The 24,119-nt window shown below is 42.2% G+C and overlaps 1 protein-coding gene across 2 annotated transcripts in view; it reads right to left on the bottom strand.

Moving 5' to 3' along the window:
- Positions 1-17,814: 17,814 nt before the first annotated feature.
- Positions 17,815-24,119, bottom strand: part of TDRD5 (tudor domain containing 5) — an 86,763-nt gene continuing 80,458 nt past the window's right edge. Inside the window, exon 18 of one of the 2 annotated variants that reach the window (XM_069544931.1) lies at positions 17,815-18,414. In XM_069544931.1, coding sequence (XP_069401032.1) covers positions 18,167-18,414 — 248 coding nt within the window. In that variant the 3' untranslated portion in view covers positions 17,815-18,166. Of the gene's footprint in view, positions 18,415-20,886; positions 23,956-24,119 lie in introns of those variants that run through there. The other variant, XM_069544932.1, reaches the window with a different exon arrangement.

The raw sequence follows: 24,119 nt of genomic DNA, 5'->3' as shown, positions 1-24,119 counted from the left end.
CAGCATTTAGCACAATGACTGGCATATGGTAGGTTCCTGGCAAATATGTGTTGACTGAATGAAGAAGCTGAGCTTCAGCCATTCAGGACCAGTGGTCTAGGCACTTATTCACACTTGGCTTCAATGTCTCCTCTTGCAGCCAATTCCTCAGTTTAAAATGGGTCCTTTGAGTTGGGAGAGCTAGAGACTTGTCTTGGAAGAAATCCTTAACAGCCCTCTTTCATTTTGCATGTGACTGAATCACACATTTTTGGACAAAGTGATAAAGAAATTTAACATCTTTTCATAGCTAAAATAATACCACTTCATGTTACCTTGTATGAGGAATTAGAAATGATGGAACTGGCATTTGTCTGGAAGAGGGAATGGTTGATAGGAATGGAGATGCAGATGTAGGGAATGGACTTGTGGACACAGCAGGGGACGGAAAGGGTAGGGTGAGTTGAAAAAGTAGCACTGACATGTATCCATTATCAAGCATAACACAGATATCTAGAAGGAATCTGCTATATAACCCAGGGAGCTCAGCCTGGCACTCCATGATGACCTAGAGGGGTGGGATGGGACGGGGGAAGGAGGCTAAAGGGGAGGGGATAAATATGTATATATATATACATATATATATAACTATGATTGATTTGCATTGTTGTATGGCAGAAAACACCACAACATTATAAAGCAAATATCCTTCAGTTAAAAAATAAAAATAACTAACTAGAAATTGTCTCAGTTATGAAGAGGGTCAATGGAATGTTGTCTTCTTGATGTAGTCTCAGAATTATAGTTAATTCTCTTAGTATTTTGAGGCATAGCATCTAAGAAGGGCCTATTTGGTCCTGGACATTTAGATCCTCCTTTTCTTCATTCATACATTGCTCCTCCAAAAGGCAAGCACTCCAAGAAAGGTCATCAAAACTCTGATAGTCTTAGCTTTTCCTTTTGACTTGGTTTCGCCACATCCCCCTGCTACATGGTTAAGTTCCCTGAAAAGAAGATTGGGTTTGGGATAAAGTTGATAGTGGATCCTGTCAGATACTAGTTTTTGTAGCAGTGGTAATTTTCAGTTCAGTTCAGTTCAGTCGTTCAGTCGTGTCTGACTCTTTGCAACCCCATGAATCGCAGCACGCCAGGCCTCCCTGTCCATCACCAACTCTGGAGTTCACTCAGACTCACGTCCATTGAGTCAGTGATGCCATCCAGCCATCTTATCCTCTGTCAGCCCCTTCTCCTCCTGCCCCCAATCCCTCCCAGCATCAAAGACTTTACCAACGAGTCAACTCTTCGCATGAGGTGGCCAAAGTATTGGAGTTTCACCTTTAGCATCATTCCTTCCAAAGAATACCCAGGGCTGATCTCCTTCAGAATGGACTGGTTTGATTTCCTTGCAGTCCAAGGACTCTCAAGAGTCTTCTCCAATACCACAGTTCAAAAGCATCAATTCTTCGGCACTCAGCTTTCTTCACAATCCAACACTCACATCCATACATGACCACTGGAAAAACCATAGCCTTGACTAGATGGACCTTTGTTGGCAAAGTAATGTCTCTGCTTTTTAATATGCTATCTAGGTCGGTCATAACTTTTTTTCCAAGGAGTAAGCGTCTTTTAATTTCATGGCTGCAGTCACTATCTGCAGTGATTTTGGAGCCCCCCAAAATAGTCTGACACTGTTTCCACTGTTTCCCCATCTATTTCCCATGAAGTGATGGGCCCAGATGCCACGATCTTCATTTTCTGAATGCTGAACTTTAAGCCAACGTTTTCACTCTCATCTTTCACTTTCATCAAGAGGCTTTTCAATTCTTCACTTTCTGCCATAAGGGTGGTATTGTCTGCATATGTGAGGTTATTGATATTTCTCCTGGTAATCTTGATTCCAGCTTGTGCTTCTTCCAGCCCAGCATTTCTTATGATGTACTCTGCATAGAAGTTAAATAAGCAAGGTGACAATATACAGCCTTGATGTACTCCTTTTCCTATTTGGAACCAGTCTGTTGTTCCATGTCCAGTTCTAACTGTTGCTTCCTGATCTGCATATAGGTTTCTCAAGAGGCAGGTCAGGTGGTCTGGTAGTCCCATCTCTTGAATTTCCCACAGTTTATTGTGATCCACACAATCAAAGGCTTTGGCATAGTCAATAAAGCAGAAAGAGATGTTTTTCTGGAACTCTCTTGCTTTTTCCATGATCCAGTGGATGTTGGCAATTTGATCTCTGGTTCCTCTGCCTTTTCTAAAACCAGCTTGAGCATCTGGAAGTTCACGGTTCATGTATTGCTGAAGCTTGGCTTGGAGAATTTTGAGCATTACTTTACTAGCGTGTGAGATGAGTGCACTTGTGCGGTAGTTTGAGCATTCTTTGGCATTGCCTTTCTTTGGGATTGGAATGAAGACTGATCTTTTCCAGTCCTGTGGCCACTGCTGAGTTTTCCAAATTTGCTAGTATATTGAGTAACCTTTAAAATGAAAGTAATGGCAAAACACAGAAGCAAAAGGAAAAAAAAAAAAAAGAAAATAACAGTGCTGAACCTCCAGCCTGATTGTTCCCAATGGTTGTGGACAGCCTGCCAGTCCTACCCCAAGCATCTCATGACATGATCTACTAAAATGATTGAAAATAGTGCTCTGACTTTGGTGCTCAAGGTGTAGCTTGTCCCAGTAAAATTATTTTAAACTTATTTTTGCAATTTGAATCTTATTGGTCCCCAGATTCCCACTTCATCAAAGTGACAGGAAGTGCCAAAACAAGTTAAGATACTTCCTTATAGGATGTCATTACCAAAACCCAGAGAAACGTTTAAGTCAAAGATAAAGGACTGATGGGAAAATCTTCATGCTGTTGAAGCAAATATGCAGAGAGCATAGTCTCCTCTCTTTACATGTGCAATTATTAAAAAAAAGAAAAAAGAGGGAAGATTTAGCCAGGGGACTAGATTTCACCATAAGACACTAATAGTTTCTAACAGTGACGGATATAGTTTTAAATTACATAGCTAGGGATTTCCCTGGTGGTCCAGTGGCTAAGACTCCTCACTCCAATGCAGGGGGCAGGGGTTCGATCCCTGGTCAGGGAACTAGATTCCACACGCTACAGCTAAAGATCCCACATGCCGCAGTGAGGATCCTGCGTACCACAACTAAGACCCAGAGCAGACAAATAAATACATTAAAAAAAAAAAAAAAACTGGGTAGCTTAATCGTGACTCTAAAATGTGGAACAAGGGCCAGCACCACCAGCAGGGCCTGTGTATGCTGTGATGGGGAAGGGCAGGGCCCTCCATGGGGCACAGTGAACAAAGGTCAGAGAGAGAAGAGTTGACAATGAAAATCCAATGACGCTGAGGATCAATATGACCCCTCCCCAGTTTGGCTGGGCCAGTTCTGCCTTTCAAGATCTGCCAGGTCTAGGATCTCCCTCTAGAACCCTGGGCTGTCATCTAAGGTGTCCTGAGTTCTGAGAAAACAAGCTCTTGCTCCTGGCATGTAGTTGATCTCAAGCCCTACTCAGTTTTACCCTCTCTCTGCCTGGTCCTTTGCACTAGAGAGCCATTTCCTTTTTGTATAAGATAAGCCCTTTCAGTAAATTTAATACCATGGACACAGGAAGCGTCAGAGTCTGTGTCAAACAAACCTATAGTAAATTTTCATTGGATTAGAATACTGACAGCCCTCTCATTGAGTGACCAGTACAAGCTGAAGGTCCATCCAGGATGAAATGGAAAAGTGAGAAAACCATCCTCCCCCAAAGATACTTCTCCATCGTCTAGCTGATGTGTTACTACTACGTTTCTGCAAAACGCTTTAGAATTTTCTAGTGATTGATTACGTATCAAGATGGTGATGTCGCTAATCAGTAATTCAGGAAGATAACAGTGCAGAAATAAGGTGGGTTGAAGATCTACACGACGTTATTGAGTAAACATTATTATCCCAGTAGTAACGATTTTCCTCCCTCCTGGGATGTTCTGGGAGGAAATGATTTTCAGCCGCAAGTCTGCTTCTTGGTGCCCATGTGTGCACTCACGCACCCGCCCTCTCCCGCCCCACCTTCCTGTTGGCGTCATTGGACACTGACGCCAACAGTCTTCCTGCGCTTGCTTTAATTTATCTCTGCCCAGCGCATCGGGGTCATGGTGAGGTTAGAGCAGATGTTCTTCTCACTGCTTGTGCTTAATATTCGCTCTGCTTTTTCTCTGGGGATTACCAGAGTAGGAAAAAAGCTGCGGGGTGGAGGAGGTGATTGGATATAGAGGGCGCTTAGAAGCTGCGGTGCTTTCTTTGGAAAGGGGGCAAATGTGGCCAGTCAGGCCCAGTTCCCTCCTGTTTGACCAAACAGGCAGGATTCTCAAACCCACCACAGTATAAGGTCTTTCTACATAGGAATTATCTTCTTTATTTTCATACCCTTGGAGTTTAGCATGGACCCTTGTGTACCAAAAACCTGGGCAGAGAGATGTGGACATTTCTGTGCCTTGATCCAGAAGGTCCCAGAGAACCGTCACAGCTGGAAAGTACGTGCACTCTCCAAGCTGGCCAATCATCTCTTCTCCAAACTATACACTCTCAGGTTCAAATATTTCTCATGAGACAAGCTGAAACAGAGGGGGTCTAATGCAACAGAAAGGAGCACAGTCCTTTGAGATCATTCATTCAATAAATATTTATCCGGCGCCTATGTGCTACAGCTTCCCTGGTGGCTCAGATGGTAAAGAGTTCGCCTGCAGTACATGAAATGCAAGTTGATCCCTGGGTCAGGAAGATTCCCTGGAAAAGGGAATGGCTACTTACTCCAGTATTCTTGCCTGGAGAATTCCATGGACAGAGGAGCTTGGCGGGCTACAGCCCATGGGGTCGCAAAGAATCGGACATGACAGAGATTGAACCACCTATGTACTATTGTTTAAGCCTCTTGGGATACAATAATGAACAAAATGGACAAAAATGCCTGCTTGTGAAGTTCATAATCTGGTTGTTGGAGACAGACAATACACAATAAAGGGTTATATCATATATTGTTGTTGCTTAGTCTCTAAGTCATGTCTAACTCTTTGCGACCCTATGGACTATAGCCCACCAGGCTCCTCTGTTCATGGGATTCTCCAGGCAAGAGTACTGAAAAGGGTTGCCATTTCTTTCTCCAGGGAATCTTCCTGACCTAGGGATTGAACCCCGGTCTCCTGCATTGCAGGCAGATTCTTTACCACTGAGTGATCTGGGAACCATAGCATATGTTAGGTGCTACGGAAAAAGAGTAGAGCAGGGTAAGAGGGATCTGGAGTGCAAGGTCAAGCAGTAATTTTCAAAACGAACTCTTTGAGGAGATGCAAATACTGAAGGGACAACAGCCGAGGCAAAGCCAAAGGTGGGAGCTGCCTGTTGACAAAAAGATAGCAAGGTCAGTGTGGGAGGACTGAAGCAAGCACGGTGAAGGCTGTAGGGATGAGGGCAGAAGGTAACAGGAGGCACAGGTCAGGAATGGGTTTGTGGGGAGAGTTGGCAGAGAGTGCAAATAAAAATATGGATTCCAGTTACATCTGAATTTCAGGTAAACAATGAATACATTTTGAAAAAAGAGCCAGTAGGATTTTGTGGCTGATTGGGTATGAGGTGTGAGAGAAAAGAAAAGCATCTGTGATTTGGGCCTGCGTAGTTTGACGGAGAAGGAAATGGCACCCCACTCCAGTATTCTTGCCTGGAAAATCCCATGGATGGAGGAGCCTGGTGGGCTACAGTCCATGGGGTCGCTAAGAGTTGGACACGACTGAGTGACTTCACTTTCACTTTTCACTCTCATGCATTGGAGAAGGAAATGGCAACCCACTCCAGTGTTCTTGCCTTGAGAATCCCAGGGATGGGGGAGCCTGGTGGGCTGCCATCTATGGGGTCGCACAGAGTCGTCAGATACAACTGAAGCGACTTAGCAGCAGCAGCAGCAGTTTGACGGAGGGAGTTGCAATCACAGGGGTTACAGAAGACTCTGTACAAGGTGTGGTTCTGGCTGAAGACAGGGCGAACATCATGAGTTCTATTTCAGACCTGCTAAGCTTCAGAGGTTGTTTGAATATCTGAGTGGAGAGGTCAAATGGGCATTTGAGTAGAGAGCTCAGGAGAGCGTTCTGGGCGGTAGCTACATGGGAGCCTACAGATGGTAATTAAAGCCTTGGGACTGGAGGAACTTGCAAGAAGGTGAAGCCTGGTGCTCTCTAGGATGGAGAGGTTGGGGGGGGGGGGGCGGCGCCAGGGGCAGGGAGGAGGAGCCAAGAAAGCAGAAGCCAAGCATCGACCAACAAGTAGGAGGGAGCCCCAGAGCAGGTGAGTCCTAGAAAGAGAGAAGGGGCATCAAATGCTAATGATGGGCCAGGCAAGATGAACACTGAGAGCTGACTCTGAGACTTGGAGGTCATAGGAGATCTTGACAGGAGCACTTTTGATAGGATGGTTTGGGTGGAACTGGAGTGGGTTTGGGAGAGAATAGGAGAGACGCGATGGGAGACAAAGTAGACAACTCTTTGGAGGAGTCAGACATTTAGTTCCTGCCCCATATGAGATGTGACTTTGGATAAATTAATTTTCTGAGCTTCCGCTTCTCCTCTTGTAAAACAGGAATAGTAATACGGATACCGTGAAAATCAAATCAAATATGTATGTGCATGCATGCTCAGTCATGTTTGACTCTTTCTGATCCCATGGACTGTAGCCTACCAGGCTCCTCTGTTCATGGAATTTTCCAGGCAACAATACTGAAGTAGGTTGCTATTTCTTACTCCAGGGGATCTTCCTGACCCAGGGATCAAACCCGTGTCTCTTGCGTCTCCTATATTGGCAGGTGGATTCTTTACCATGGAACCACCAGGGAAACTCCAATATATATACTGGGTGTAGCATATAATAAGTACTTAGTAAGTTAATATCAACATTATTATGACATAATTTCTGTGTGGGAAAGATACTTAACCTTTCCATGCCTCAGTTTTATTTGAAATATGGGAGCAGAAATAGAAATAGTACCTACTCCACAGTGTTACTGAAAGGATTAAATGAGATAATCTGTATAAAGCAGATAATCTGTAACAAATGGCTTGTGGCACATTACATAAATTAGATAAAGCTGTTATTATTTATGCAATTCTTTTGTGAATGCTGGCCTACCTCTTTTTATAAATACAGTGCTGCCCAGAAGGGACAGGGTGCTGAACTTATTTGCTATCCTTGTGTTACTGTGATCCAAGCTCGTTAACTTTTGATGGCAGCTGTCTCTGCTGCCTGGCAATGTGTAAAGCCTGATGAAGTGATGGTTATTATAACTGACTCAAGATCTTGTTGTGAGCCAAACCCACTCTCCACACAGAGAAGTCGCTTGCCTTCACCTGAGAGTGAAGTCCCAAGGGTTAACAGTTGCTTTCCATCTCCTCTATAGTCTTCTAGCACAGGCAGCAGAACTCCTGCAGGCATGCTTCATCATTCTTGAGGATCTGAAGAATCCGGGGAACTTTCCCCAGGAAGACCTGCACACACACAACATTTAAAGCCTTGGGATAAGAAAAGCCTTTTAAAGACTCAAAATGTGCTTCAATTGTAAAAGTTTTGTGTTTTTGTAACAACATAAATTTATAAAAGAGATAAAAGTGTATCTGCTTGGAAAGTCCAAAATAAAGATGGAAAGGTGACTTTTTTCCTTAGAATTTTTTCAGTGGAGCAAGGTAGCATCAGTAGTTGTAGCTTCCAAATGTGCTTATGTTGGAGCTTCCCCTCCACCCTCATGTGATTAAGATGTACATACAGTGTTTTTAAAGTCCAAGTTCTGTAAACAGAGCTCTGTGGTGGCTTCTCACGGGGTCAAATTAGAAGAAAGCTTAAACTGTGGTAAGGCCACCCTATGAGAATTACTCTAAGATCCTTACTTCCCAAAGAAGTCACTTATGTCACTTTTTTTTTTTTTTCAAGAGAAAAAAAGAGGGTAGCTTAAGGTGAGCTCCAAGGTCTATCCAACACTGAAACTCTACAGTTCTGTCAACAGAATGTCAAAGAAAGGATTTTCAGCATCAGGGCTGGCAACAGAACTCCTGTCCCAGAGCGCCACCTAGCAGTGAGGAGACAGCAAAACCTGATTTCAGAAGAACTATGAACTTCAATTAATTTTAGAACAGGGCAGATTTTTTACTCTTGCCTGGAAAATCCCATGGACAGAGGAGCCTGGTAGGCTGCAGTCCATGGGGTCGCTAGGAGTCGGACACGGCTGAGTGACTTCATGTTCACTTTTCACTTTCATGCATTGGAGAAGGAAATGGCAACCCACTCGAGTGTTCTTGCCTTAGAATCCCAGGGACGGGGAAGCCTGGTGGGCCGCCGTCTCTGGGGTCGCACAGAGTCGAACACAACTGAAGTGACTTGGCAGATTTTTTTAAAATTCAGCTTTGGAAAAAAAAAAAATCCAGCTTTGGTAAAATATTCCCATCACGAGATCTACTCTGAGAGGTAACTCAGGTAGAGAAATCCTGGGTTTATAATCCTCAAGTTAAAACTTCCACGAGGTTTTCACACACTTTCACTCTTGCTGTCTGTCCCATTTTAGCAGCTGCTGTTCTAAGCTCAGCTATGTCTGGTCTTGAAGGAAAGCCTGGGAAGTTTTAGCATCATATCCCGAGCTAATGCCTTCTGTGACACCAGACCACTCCAACACTGCAATAGATTCCTTCTAAAGATAGCAGGAAATGGAATTTTGTTAAGGTTTCATATCAAGTTTCCAATTGTATCAGTTTCTCTTGTCCAATCAAGATAAAATGAGAACTGGTTAACAAAGAGTAAAACAGTTACTACTGACTCCAGCGTTGCATATCCTTCCCACACTTGTCATGGGACTGTAACACTTGGTCCTTTTTGAGAGGGCGGAGCAGCAGCACCGTAACTGAAGCATATCACACCACCCATGTTAAGTCTTTATAATACTGAGTGGGAAAGTGCCACCAGGGGAGATCAAAGAACCTGGATTTCGATATCAGATAACCAACTTAAAATCATTTTAGGGCACATGGGGAGATGCCAACCAATGGAGTTAAAACCTCAGAGATTCAGATGAGTAAGTTCGAGGGACCTGCTGTCCAACATCATGGCTGTAGCGAACGATGTTGTATTGTGCACTCCAAAATCTATTTATCTCCTGTCCAATGTTTTCACTTAAAATTAAAAATTTGGGCACAGAAGTCAATCACCACCCTACTCTTCAAATAGTAACAATTTTCTAACACAATAGTTTTCACGTTCTTATTCCCACAGCAGTGTTTCTGAGGGATAAACCCCCCAGTCCGTCACAGCAGCTCAAATCTCTGCACTTGGGAGGGAAAGTGAGGGGCAGTGGGGGGCTGGAGGACACTGGACCCTGTAAGATGAAGCAAAGGACGAGGAATCGGGCAGGCTGAAGGGGGCAGCAGGAATAGTTTGAAAAAGTTGAACAGCAGCCTCCTCTAAGCCCTCCCGTAAGAACCATCATGGTTGAGGGGACCTCCCTCATCGTCCAGTGGTTAAGACTCTGAGCTTCCAATGCAGGGGATGCAGGTTCCAATCCCTGGTCAGGGAACCAAGATCCCACATGCCGTGTGGCTAAAAAATAAAAAATAAAGCTCATGGTGAGACAGGCCAGGACACAGTGCGTAGTTTTTCCTGCAGTTGGGATTATCTTCTTGCACAGTAGTTCTCTGCCCTTCAGCTTATCGGAACACCTGGGACCAATAAAACCAAAGCCTTTGGAGGATGCTGTGGTCCAAGCTGCAGACTTTTTTCCAAGTCCCCCAGGAGACTGAAACAGGGCCAGGCTGGCAAACTGCTGCCCTTCCTGTGGGCTTGGAAACGCTGGTAATGGGCAGTCATGAGCATTTGATTTTTCAATGTGAATTTTCAATTTAACCTTTGCCATCTAGCAAGTTGAAAGCCAGTGGCAGTTTCCCCTGCTAATTTCTTTAGCTGCAAATCACTACACTGAATTCAAAACAGTAACCTCACAACATGAATCTTCCAAGTCATTAAAAGCATTAATGACATAAAAGTATTAACAGTACTTTTTAAAGTATTAATGACATAAAAGCCACCCAAAACTAAAAGGGAGGCTCTTGGTAAGAAGAGCAGATTCTTCGGTGTCTTTCATTTTGTTTTTGCCCCTGGAGGCCATTATTTGAAACTAGAAGCAGCACTGTCTCAATCCTGCCTGTAATACCCGTCCCCCACCATGACACAACTCAATTTAGCCCCAACTGAGAAAGCCCACAAAAACAACTTCCGTCCAAACTAATATATTACCCCCAAAGAACAATTTTAATCAATTTCTTTTGTTTGATCACTGAACTGGGGTCTGTGGTGCTGAAAGGAGTTTCTGGAAAATAAGATGGGACATCAAAGGTGTGCCTCCAAGAATGAATCAGAGCCATACAAGGAACCAATCTGGTAAATCAGACTTCTCTGAGAGAAAGCTAAGAAGCTGGTTGCTGAGAAGCTGCAAATATAAAACTTTTATTTATTTTGGCACTTTCTTTCATAAGCCAAACTGGGAAAATAACCACATATGGTTTGTGCAGAAGAATAACCTAGACAAAACATCTTCAGTCCTTCTCAGTTCTCTCATCTGGGAGATGTGCTCCTTATTCAACTCGAAATTCAAAGTTTAAATGGGCTCTTTGCTCATATTTGATCAGACTCTTCCCACTAAAGCCTTCTGTTTAATAGACATTCAGAATATACAGCCTAGCAGAAAGAGATCAAGATTTCAACTGACCTGAATTATATCCTATTCTCTGCCCTGTTTACTCATTCATTCACTCGAAATGTACTGAACACCTACCAACCTGCCAGAAAGGAGGCAACTCTAAGGTGGTGGCAGTAGCTCCACAGAGAAACAGAAGGGCTGGTGAGCTATTTAGGAGGTAGCACTTGACAGGCTTTTATGATGGGCTGGATGAGAGATGAAGGGCAGAGAGCAGTCAAGAATGATCCCACTCTGAGATTTATATCTCAGGCAACTAGTGGGTGGTGGCAAGGACACCAGGGATGGAGGTAGGGCCTGGGTGGAGAAGGGTGATTTTCTTGACCTTTTTCTGTTCACGAATGTGTAAGGTGGGTTTCAGGAGTCATGGACTCCTAGAACATAGGGAACAATTTTGGACGAATGCACACTTTCTGGGGGGCTTCCCTGGTGGCTCAGATGGTAAAGAATCCACCTGCAATTGGGAAATATGGGTTCGATCCCTGGGTCATAAAGATCCCCTGGAGAAGAGAATGGCTACCCACTCCAGTATTCTTGCCTGGAGAATTCTATAGGGTCACAGAGTCAGACACTACTGACACTGGATAGTTCTCAGTATTTGACAAAAATTAATAACCCCATAAAAGGTTAGGGATCAGTGATACACAGCATATAAAAATTGGAAATTCTTAAACATTACATTCACATCAAACATGATTTTGCCAAGTTGTTCAAACAGTCTTTAATAAAACTATGTCCCAAGAGTATTCCATACTTATGATCTGGTATAAGAACAAAGTAGCATCACTGAGCATTAATTTTGTTCAGCTTAGAAGACTTGATAAAAATTCCACAAAACTCTAGAATTGATACCAAAAATTGAATGTTGAATTACTTTGTAAATCTGAAGTGATTCTAAGCAAAGCCAGTATAGAATGCTGGTTTATTGATAATTCCATGATGTTAGCTAGAATTGATTTTGGCCTTTATTGTAAAACTCATAATTTTTCTCTTAACTCATGTTTTGAGACAACTTTACCAAGCCTTATAAATCTGGATAAAGTCAACTGTTGCATCAATTCCAAGTAGAAAGTAAATAAAGACCAAAAAGTTTTGGTGGAGTTAAGTTTCTGAGTTCAAACAGTTTATCAAAGATAAATCTGTATCAACTGCAGAAAAGGTTGTTGAAAAACATTCTACTTGATCATTAACAGATGTTCCACTGCCTACAATGTGAGACATAAGAAGGATGCTATCATTTAATTATGGTCAAAAGTTCCACCCCTCTTCTCTCAATTCAATAACTCTACAGAGAACCAGGAGGACTAATGAGACATTTAAGAGTTACAATTTGACAGGCCTCTGTCCCACTCCTGATCAGTACAAGACAAGTTATTGCTTTTAAAATTCAGAAAAGAGAGGATAAACTTGTGATATGTCTGCTGAAGTTTCATCCCTCTAGGCAAAGACCTGCATCCATTAGGAGGAAGGTACCATGAGGAGGAAATAAGGCACAACCTGCAGGGATCCATTTTGCTTAATAGTAGTCTAAATGTTACATATACAGTCACTTAGTTGACAAGTATTATCATATACATGGCCATGGGAAGAGATTTTTTTTATCAGAACGTATGAGTGACAGTACTGTAGTAACAGGATACTTCTGTTGAGAAGTCCTTTGCTGCAGTAAGAAATGAACTGAGCTCAATCTTTGGTTTCTACTATGGTCCTGTGGAATGACAGGTTAAGGAAGAGTTTGTACCAGACATCGCCTAAATGGAGTTGAGAAGTACCTGGAAACACTATGCTCCAGGCAGAAGAGCTACTGCAGGAAAGTTTCTGTATGCAGAATCAGGAAATGCAGGAAGTGGCTGAAACAGCACTGAACTCCAGTCACAGTGGGATGGGATGAGGTTTGGTGTTCAGCGTGTGGAACAGTCCCCAGGGAGCATCTAAGAAACTGGGAGACAACTTACAAAGATTCGATGACATTGCTGTGAACAAGAGAAGGAAACCAAGTCTTTGAGTAGCTGCCAAGTACTTAAAAGGCTCCAGTGTGAATGAATCTCCAATTTCATGGAATTAAGGTATTCAGCTACAGGATAGCAAAGGTTCACAAAGGTCAAAGTACGTGAAGAATAAAGAGGTCATGCCCAAATTGAAGACAAACATTTTAGTCAAGCAGAATGTCAAATCTTTGCTTTTACTGTATAATTGAACTTTGTATTGTACTCAGCCAAGTTCTTTGCTGCTGCTGCTGCTAAGTCGCTTCAGTCATGTCCAACTCTGTGCGACCCCATAGACGGCAGCCCATGAGGCTCCCCTGTCCCTGGGATTCTCCAGGCAAGAACACTGGAGTGGGTTGCCATTTCCTTCCCCAATGCATGAAAGTGAAAAGTGAAACTAAGTTCTTTAGGTCACATATTTAAGTGAAATTTTCATTCCTGCAGAGTCATCACAACAAAAAGCACAAAAAACACCTCGACATTTCTGACAAAACAAATTCCAACTTCATAAATATTTAAATAAATCAAACAAAATGCTATTTCAAACTCCAAGAATTAGGCTGATCATAATTCTTTGAGCCCAATAATTTCCCATGAGTTCTGTAACAGAAGTTTAGAGGACAGAGAGTCATATCTTGGTTTCCTTATCAAATTTTTATCTAAACTGCACCAGAAATAATAACCAAGTAAAAAATGGTTTCTATATAACCATTTTCCATAAATTAAAAAATACTAAAAAAGTTTAACAGAAATATAAAACAAAGTTTATACCAAACAGAAAAATAAAAGCATTTCCTGAAATTTATGCTTATAACCAAGAAAACGGAGTTGTGAACAAGTTCTCTACTCAGTTTTGGGGTACATCAAACACTCAATTTCATGTAAAAAGTGGTACACGATGATTCTAATATTAAAGAAGTCCTCGACTGAAAAGTTAAAATGATTTCTGTCTACCATGGTGTAAAGAACAGCAGACATTAAGGTATTCTGGTTCCATAAGGCTTAAGACACCAAGAACTTACTCGGCTGACTGGTAACCAAGACAAATGACACCTAGCTGTTAGGAACAGGGTCACGTTCAAAGCATGTGGACAAATTTATTTAATAGGCGCCTTCGCTGACAATCTGGAAAACGTCATAATCTGAATGGACTACAGGAAATGAAATCTTTTAAATGTCTTGGTGATGGCTCCTGCAAAATTATGAACAATGTAACTCTGTACATATAAATAAAACAAATTTAATTCTGAAAAGATACCAAAAGTTTGTTAGAAAGGCCTTGCTTCCTAGTATAGATGCTAATAGGAAGCCTCAGAAGGACTGCTTTGTAAGATTTTAGTTTCTCATCCCCAAAGATGCCCCTGTCCAGATTCTTCAGCTGCAGAACTGGCCCACTGTTATTTAAGCTATACACAGTGAAGAACATGATATCTTTGTAGATCAACCTCTTCCCCCACCAACACCAGGGATTGCTCAGCCACCTATCAGAATCACTATTCATCTGGACTTAAATACCAAACTATGTTTTCTGGCATCAAATCATTGATATGACACAGACGGTGTTGCACTATTCTCCTGTGGAAAGCTCCCTGAGCTAGGAGTCAGCAGACATGGGAATTTAGGCTGTGTGGCCACAGGCAAGTCAGTCGGTCTAGGTTTCAAATTTCCTTATCTGACATCCTTTCTACATCAAAACCTACAAAGTCTTCAGGCTAGACATGCCTGACTGCAGGCAGAAGTCTCTAGTCATCCCCATGCCTTGCAACAGACAATTGGCATCTCAAATGTGTGAGAGTGAGAGAGAAAAGGCATGGTTCGGTGCAGCTGGCATGGCCCTCTTTTGACTTCCTATGGTGTGTTTCTGGATAGGAGAGGGGTACTGACTACAAGCCACTGGAGTTAAAACCTGAGTGGCTAACAGTAAAGCCACTCTCTCTTCTAACCCTAAGGAGTTTATGACCAGGATTCTCCCGTGTGTTCTCAACCTCCCATGCCCTCAATACATACCTCAGGTTCCCACTTCCCACTTAACATTCCTTGGGTACTGCCACTATCTAATAGGTTAACCTTAACACCAAAAACATGGGGAGGAGATGGTGGTTTTTCTAAGTGTAGTAGATGTCAACCCATCTTTTGACAATGAAATACAAACCCTAACCATGAGCATTTCCCTATCTTTTCAACATTTCTTACTGCTGCTGCTGCTAAGTTGCTTCAGTCGTGTCCGACTCTGTGCGATCCCATAGGCGGCAGCCTGAGAGTCTCCAGGCAAGAATACTGGGGTGGGTTGCCATTTCCTTCTCCAATGCATGAAAGTGAAACGTGAAAGTGAAGTTGCTCAGTCGTGTCCGACTCTTAGCAACCTCATGGACTGCAGCCTACCAGGCTCCTCCATCCATGGGATTTTTCAGGCAAGAGTACTGGAGTGGGGTGCCATTGCCTTCTCCGTTCTTAGTGCTACTCCTGCCCATATACAGAAACCTATTTACTCATTTTCAAATGATCTATTAAATTTGTTTGATGCTTTGAGCTATTTCAGTTACCCACCAAACAAAGCCCACCTTATGGGAGAAGGTAGGGAAACATTGGCAGATTGGCTGTCTTAGTCAAAGTCAAGTAGCCAAACTGTACAAGCCTCTCAAAGGTTCATTCCTTCACTCTTCTAATTTAAATAAGATCTTAACTATTCATTACTAAACAGGCCTCGGTCTAAGTGTGTTGACACTCATTAGTTTGAGATAGCTCTGTCTAAATGATCTGGTCATTTGCAAACAATTCTGAAAGAGCCTTAATAACACAATGATTCCATAATCCCCATCTAACTGGCAAAGTGTAAAATTAGTTGCCATCAGGTTACCCAGTGTTGGCAGGGTTCTTGCTGGTAGTTTTGTGCTGTTATAGAGCGTTCGGAGAAGGCAATGGCACCCCACTCCAGTACTCTTGCCTGGAAAATCCCATGGACGGAGGAGCCTGGTAGGCTGTGGTCCATGGGGTCACGAAGAGTTGGACGCGACTGAGCGACTTCACTTTCACGCATTGCAGAAGGAAATGGCAACCCACTCCAGTGTTCTTGCCTGGAGAATCCCAGGAATGGGGGAGCCTGTTAGGCTGCCATCTATGGGGTCGCACAGAGTCGGACACAACTGACGTGACTTAGCAGCAGCAGAGAGAGTTACAACCTCACGTACTAAATATGTAAAGACTGCTTCTACCAGATTCACTTGGCCTGGAACCCAGTGACTGTGCATCTGGAGAAGTGAAGAGTAGAACTCAAACTTGCCCTTTTCTCTGAACAATCATTCAAAATGAGTTTTCTTCTTTAGAAACCAATTGTGGATAATTACATAAACTTATATGAAAAACAGCTGTTTCAGTTCATATCACAGTCAAGTATCATATATGACATTTACCTGTCAAAGTGATATTTAATGGTTCACTGACCCTCCATATAACTCTTTGACTGCCTTCTCCAATAAAGGTATCTGATACAAAACCCCAAAAACCCAAATGGGAAACCTGTTCTATCTGGGTCAACCATCAGTGATGCTTCCAGATTACACTTTTTTGGTTAATTAGCATACCATCATTGATATAGATATATTAGAATTGATCCAACCAGTCCATCCTAAAGGAGATCAGTCCTGGGTGTTCGTTGAAAGGACTGATGCTGAAGCTGAAACTCCAGTACTTTGGCCACCTCACGTGAAGAGCTGACTCATTGGAAAAGACCCTGATGCTGGGAGGGATTGAGGGCAGGAGAAGGGAACAACAGAGGATGAGATGGCTGGATGGCATCACCGACTTGATGGACATGAGTTTGAGTGAACTCTGGGAGTTGGTGATGGACAGGGAGGCCTGGTGTGCTGCTATTCATGGGATCTAAAGAGTCGGACACGACTGAGCGACTGAACTGACCTGAATTGAACTGAAAGGTGAATCTGGATTTGAAATTTTTACTGCATTAAAAATGCTCTAAGGTTTTTAAACCAAAACCCTCAGCAGTTAAAGAGACTTTGGGTTTGTTTCACGATCACTTCATCCTAAGACAGAAGTTTTAACCATTAATACTCTACATTTAAATGTACTCTGATATTTACTTTCATTTCACCCCCTTCCTCAGTAGACATTTTGCTGACTAACTAACTGGGCAGAACAGAGGAGACATTCCTTATTGTAGGAGGAAAGAAAGGAACTAGGAGCCAGCTCTGCCACTTAATGTCAAAGCAGGAGGCTTTAGAAGGGGGCTAGGAGGGTGAGGATCTAGTCATATGCAGCAGGCCAGTAATTCACACCTCCTTCTCTGATTTTATCACTAAGAAATGCTTCTGTATTGGATTTTTTTTTAAATTTGGAGGTAAGTCTTGTATTTTACCACAAAGAATTTGGTATCATTCACATTCTTTAATTTCACCTTTCAGTCTTTTCTCCTGATGGTTTACACTATCAGCTAAACAGAATTTCCTATAATAAATTGGACTTTAGAGAACATCATGCTCTATGACGCAGGCTTCCCTGGTGGCTCAGATGGTAGAGAATCTGCCTGCAGTGAGGGAGACCTGGGTTTGATCCCTGGGTTGGGAAGATCCCTGGACAAACGGCCATCCACTTTAGTATTCTTGCCTGGAGAATTCCATGGACAGAGGAGCCTGGCAGGCTATACAGTCCATGGGGTCACAAAGAGTTAGACATGACTGAGTGTTTCACAAGTGCTCTATAAATGCTTAAACAATACCACTGTTTAGCTACTGTTACATTAAGGCTCCAGAGAACTATGATGACTGCAGAGATGGCTCAGCTCAGTTTCAACAACTGGTCTCTAATTTTCTTGTTAAGTCTTCAAGAAACCGCCTACACTGAAAGATAGCTTCATCTTTTTTTTTTTTTTTAATGAGCAAAGATTCATGGTGTGAATTTTCTTAGTGATCCTAGTATTTCAAAGAATTAATGACAGCAAAGATTGGAGCCGTAGATTCTCTCTATGGTTTAGAGGTTTTCAAACGAGGCAAAGCAGCTTTAAAAGTCAGACATCCTCTCTCTGGAGACAGCTGCGACAATTTTTTGCTAAGTATGGATCACAAAACATTAGTTTTTCAGCTTACATTTATCAGTCATGATATATACAAGAAAAACATTTATAGAAACACAAACTAAAAAGTCCTTTAAACTTCTACATTGAACAAAGGTGAACAAAACTCTAAGAAAAATAAACATCAATGAAAATGATAATGAATGTTAGAAATCAATATTTTAACAACAAAGGGGACTGTGAGCATAATAAAGCTAACAAAGGGTTGCACAGAAAGACAAAGGCATCAACTTTGTCTTGAAACTTTGTCAACAAAATACTGTTTTTGTCTCAATACCTCCTTCTTGGTTTGACTTGGGAAGGCATCACGCCCTAAGTCTCTGGTTGACTTTTTCCTCCCCACCGCCCTCATGTTTCCATCTTTTTCACACTGGGGTACCAGTGCAGAAGGCTCTTGGATGTGGCGAGCCTTGCGGCAGCTCCTAAGGCAGCAGTGGCTGTGCTTCGAGGAATGTAGAACTTCTGAGAAATCTGGTGCTCAGGAGACAAAATCAAAGAGAGCTGGTCCACGGCTCCCTGACTTGTATCTTTGAACACTGTAATAGCAGAGCTACTAGAAAAATCTTCGTTCTCTAGGCTCTCTGGGGAGCCTTCCACTGAAAAAGAAAGAAAACAAAGGTCTCTTCAGGGGGTCCTCACACTCTCCTGTTCTACATCTTTACAGATCTGTTGTTGTTGTCATTGTTGAATTGCTAAGTCATCTGACTCTTTTGCAATCCCATGGACTGTAACCCACCAGGCTCCTTTGTCCAAGCGATTTTCCAGGAGAGGGTAGCCACTTCCTTCTCCAGGGGATCTTTCTGACCCAGGAATTGAACCCACGTCTCCTGCATTGGCAGGCAGACCCTTTACCACTGAGCCACCAAGGAAACCCCATCTTAAGGTTAGGTGGTAAAATTACCAATGGCAAATCAAGAGACAATGAAGCTCAGAAACCAGTCAACAATGGAAAGGAAATGAGGATGGGGGATCATGCATTGAGATAAATTCTTGTCAGTGTGAGATCAAAGGAGGAGGAAGGTCAAGTGAGGTCAAAGATGAGAGGAAAAACATGTACTAGAGAGATGTTGTGGGGAGGGAGGTGGGAGGGGGGGTCATGTTTGGGAACGCATGTAAGAATTAAAGATTTTTAAATTAAAAAAATAAATAAATAAAAAATAAAATAAAATTTAAAAAAATAAATAAATAAACTGAATATAATTCCAATTCCAAGAAAGAATCCTTAGGCTCTCCTATTTCCTTCCAGCAGTGAGCAAAATAGTGTCCCATAGGCCTTCTCTATTGCCAAAGTCATTCCAATTCCACATCTGCTGGTGTAAAAACAAAACTGAACAAGACTGTGTTTGCTAAGAAATTCCAAAAACCAGTTGTCAGCCATAAAAAGAATTCCTTGGGAATCAGTTTAACTAAGAAGAAGGGTCTTTTCCATGAGACAAATTGCTGGGAACTCCAATGCCAAGAGATCTTAAGAGCAAAGAGGAGGTTACGAGGCACCTCACGTGTGTACTCTGCACCAGGGCTACTGAAGGAGCTCGTCTATGAACTGTTTGTTACCTGCCTGCGATGGGAGGAGCTGGTGCCAGCACCTAAGCCAACACACTGCTTCCTTCAAGAAAGTCCTGCTTTAGGAAAAAAAAAATCTAGGTGAGCTAAGTGAAGTGCTACTGTGGTGTCCATTATCACAAACGCTTCATAGACAAGTGCTGGTATGCTGACTACATTCTGAAAAGCACTGCTCTAGACCCTAAAATTACAGACCTCAAAAAAACCTCAGAAAATGCAGGCACAATCTAATATCCTATCCATCTTTCTATCTTTAACATCTAGTGCACTAGGCGTGTGATATATTTTGTGATAAATTAAGGAGAATTTGACAGGGTATTCTAAAAAGTAAAACTCTGAACACAAGACTATCATTAATGTCCACTGGAGTGAAAAAGAGATTGGTGAATCCTAGTGAAATAATGGGTTTTACATGTAGCCGTTGATGAGTTCAGATTTTAAAAGGTATAAAAATACGAAAGCAGGGACACATGAAAGAATTTAGGAGTGCAACAAAACTTCAGCTTCCAGACATGATGCTAATTTAACAGGGATTGAAAAACAATATCTCTTGCTTTAAACAACTAGAAAACTGGACAAAATAAATAAAACAACAGCTCTCAGACATTGACCAACAAGCTTGCTGCTGCTGCTGCTGCTAAGTCGCTTCAGTTGTGTCTGACGACTCTGTGTGACCCCATAGACAGCAGCCCACCAGGCTCCCCAGTCCCTGGGATTCTCCAGGCAAGAATACTGGAGTGGGTTGCCATTTCCTTCTCCAATACATGAAAGTGAAAAGTGAAAGTGAAGTCGCTCAGTCATGTCCAACTCTTAGCGACCCTATGGACTGCAGCCTACCAGGCTCCTCCGTCCATGGGATTTTCCAGGCAAGAGTACTGGAGTGGGTTGCCATTACCAACAAGCTTACATGACAGCAATCCCTGAGAAATGGGAAACAAATGGAGTAAGCTTTATGAGTGCCTGAGTTCACTGTCAAGATAAAGTCCAGGCTGAAGTACAAGGAGGGAGAGTCCACACTGAGCCTGGAGGTCTCACTGCACTGAGAAGACAGAGCTTGGAATTCAAGAAGGCCAAGGACAGAGGAGCTTGAAGTACTATAGTCCTTGGGGTCGCAAAGAGTCAGACACGACTTAGTGACTAAACAAGGTGGCTGGAATTGGTGGAGGGAGTACAAGTGCAAAGGCAGCTAGCTGTAGGGAAAGAAGCAGCTGGAGGCCTGCAGAGAGGCCCCTCCAGCCTGAGGCTGGGGAGTAATCTGGCTCATGCCTGAGAAAACCACCAAGGCCAGGGAGAAGACCTATTTGAAAGGAGTAGGCAGAACAATCACTGCAGTTTATGTTGGGGCAAAACATTTTGTGTTCCCACCAGCTACAGTGTAAAGACACCTGCAGGACATCAAGTCCCATCAATACCCTCAGAAAGGTACTGCCTAGCCGGGCCCACAGACTAAAGGCTTTTCTAATCAGCCTGATGAAATCTAAAATAAATGCAGAAATGATCAAATCTATTTCAGATAATTTAATTACCCCCAAACGATAGACAGATACTATATAGACAGCAGGGAGGGAGGGAAGAAAGGAAGGAAAGAGAGAAGAAAAAGAGATTCAGTCATTCAGTCAACAACGTGTAATTTGGTACCTGCCATCTAATAAAAAAAACTATCAGATGTGCAAAAAAATAGAAAAATGTGACTTGTGATCAAGATAAAAACCATTCAGTAGAAGCCAGTTCAGAAATGACAGATGACAGAATGCAGAAATGATACATATGCTTGAATCACAAGATGAGGGTGTTAAAACAGCTGTCACAAGAACACTCAAAGTATTCAAGAAATGAAAGATGAGTACGCAGAGGAGAAAGAGGGAAGATACAAAAAAAAAAAAAAACACACACACAAAACCCTACAGGTTATAAACTGAACTTCTGAGATGAAAAATACATCAGACAGGAAAATAATATATTAAGCACAGAACAAGAAAAGGTTATATTATGCTCACAGATAAGAAAACTCAATACTGTTAACACGTCACTTCTCCCCAAATTAATCTAGAGATTTTTTTTTTCAATATCAATAAAGATTTTAGTAGGCTTTCTGTAGAAATTAAGTTAATCCTAAAATTCATATGGAAAATGACCTGGAATAGCCAAAGCAATTTTTAAAAAAATGAACAAATCTGTATCACTTCAAGACTTATTATAAAGCCACAGAAATCAAGACAGGGGTATAAAGGCAGACATAATCGCAGGAGAACATAATTAAAGTCAAGAAATAGACCCTCACATACACAACTTATTGGCTTTTGACAAAGACATCAAGGCAGTTAAATGGAGCAAGAACTGCCTTTTCAATAAATCATACTGGAACAATTGAATATTTATATGCAATCAAAATAAACATTGATCCTTACACCACATCACATACAAAAATTAACAACTGGATCACAGACCTGACGTAAGACCTAAAACTACAGAACTTTTGTAAGAGAAAGTCTTAATTATTTGAGTTAGGAAAATTTCTAAATAGGATACAAAAACTTCAAACCATAAAGAAAAAATAATTAACAAATCTGATTTTATCAAAAGGAAAACTTGCTCTTCCAAGAACACTATTAAGGAAATGAAAACACAGGCCGTATACCTGGAAATATTTGCAATATAAGCATCTGACAAAGGTTTTGTGTCTAGAATGAGGAATTTTTACAAGCCAATAAACACATAATCCAATAGAAATGCATAAATACTTGAACAGGTAATTCAAATGGCACATAAACACAGGAAAACACAGTCAATGTCACTGGTAAATAGGGAAGTGTAAATTAAAACCACGATAATATACCACTACACATCCACTAAAATGGGAAAATTTTAAAGATTGGAGATATAGTATGTTGGCATGAATATAAAGCAATCAACAATCAAGGACATTCAGTTCAGTTCAGTCGCTCAGTCGTGTCCGACTCTTTGCGACCCCATGAATCGCAGCACGCCAGGCCTCCCTGTCCATCACCATCTCCCGGAGTTCACTCAGACTCACGTCCATCGAGTCCATGATGCCATCCAGCCATCTCATCCTCGGTCGTCCCCTTCTCCTCCTGCCCGCAATCTCTCCCAGCATCAGAGTTTTTTCCAATGAGTCAACTCTTCGCATGAGGTGTCCAAAGTACTGGAGCTTCAGCTTTAGCATCATTCCTTCCAAAGAAATCCCAGGGTTGATCTCCTTCAGAATGGACTGGTTGGATCTCCTTGCAGTCCAAGGGACTCTCAAGAATCTTCTCCAACACCACAGTTCAAAAGCATCAATTTTTCGGCGCTCAGCCTTCTTCATAGTCCAACTCTCACATCCATACATGACCACAGGAAAAACCATAGCGTTGACGGACCTTAGTTGGCAAAGTAATGTCTCTGCTTTTGAATATACTATCTAGGTTGGTCATAACTTTTCTTCCAAGGAGTAAGCGTTTTTTAATTTCATGGCTGCAGTCACTATCTGCAGTGATTTCATGCAAAGATGGGCTCGATAAAGGACAGATATGGTCTCGACCTAACAGAAGCAGAAGATATTAAGAAGAGGTGGCAAGAATACACGGAAGAACTGTACAAAAAAGATCTTCACGACCCAGATAATCATGATGATGTGATCACTAATCTAGAGCCAGACATCTTAGAATGTGAAATCAAGTGGGCCTTAGAAAGAATCACTACAAACAAAGCTAGTGGAGGTGATGGAATTCCAGTGGAGCTGTTTCAAATCCTGAAAGATGATGCTGTGAAAGTGCTGCACTCAATATGCCAGCAAATTTGGAAAACTCAGCAGTGGCCACAGGACTGGAAAAGGTCAGTTTTCATTCCAATTCCAAAGAAAGGCAATGCCAAAGAATGCTCAAACTACCACACAATTGCACTCATCTCACATGCTAGTAAAGTAATGCTCAAAATTCTCCAAGCCAGGCTTCAGCAATACGTGAACTGTGAACTCCCTGATGTTCAAGCTGGTTTTAGAAAAGGCAGAGGAACCAGAGATCAAATTGCCAACATCCACTGGATCAAGGACATTGCTGATGTGAATTACCAAATGGCACAGTCATTTTGGAAAACATTTTGACAGTTCTTAAAAAGCTAAACATGCAGTCAGCATATGACCCAGCAATTCCACTCCTAGGTACTTAATGAACAGAAATAACAAATACATGTCTACACAAAGAGCTGAACATTCACAGCAGTTTTATTCATGACCCAAATCTGGAAATAATCCATCATCTGGTGAACAGATAAACTGGTGTATGTCCCTACTACTGTGTACTGCTGCTACTGCTAAGCCGCTTCAGTCGTGTCTGACTCTGTGCGACCCCATAGACGGCAGCCCACCAGGCTCCTCTGTCTCTGGGATTCTCCAGGCAAGAATACTGGAGTGGGGTGCCACTGCCTTCTTCAATGCATGAAAGTGAAAGTGAAGTTGCTCAGTCGTGCCCACTCTTAGCGACCCCGTGGACTGCAGCCCACCAGGCTCCTCCATCCATGGGATTTTCCAGGCAAAAGTACTGGAGTGGGGTGCCGCTGCCTTCTCCGACTGTGTACTACTCAGCAATAAATAAGAAAAAACATTAGACATTGGCAACAACATAGATGAATCTCTAAAACACTGTGCTAAATATTGAAAGAAGTCAGCCATAAAAACTACATACTATGATTTCCTTTATATGAAATTCTAGAAAGCCAATGAGACGGGGAGTAAGAGGGA

Source organism: Ovis canadensis, chromosome 12 (genome assembly GCF_042477335.2).
Source record: "Ovis canadensis isolate MfBH-ARS-UI-01 breed Bighorn chromosome 12, ARS-UI_OviCan_v2, whole genome shotgun sequence".
NCBI classification, from domain to species: Eukaryota; Metazoa; Chordata; class Mammalia; order Artiodactyla; family Bovidae; genus Ovis; species Ovis canadensis.
Note: the sequence above shows the minus strand (reverse complement) of the source record. Positions and strands in the feature narration are given on the sequence as shown.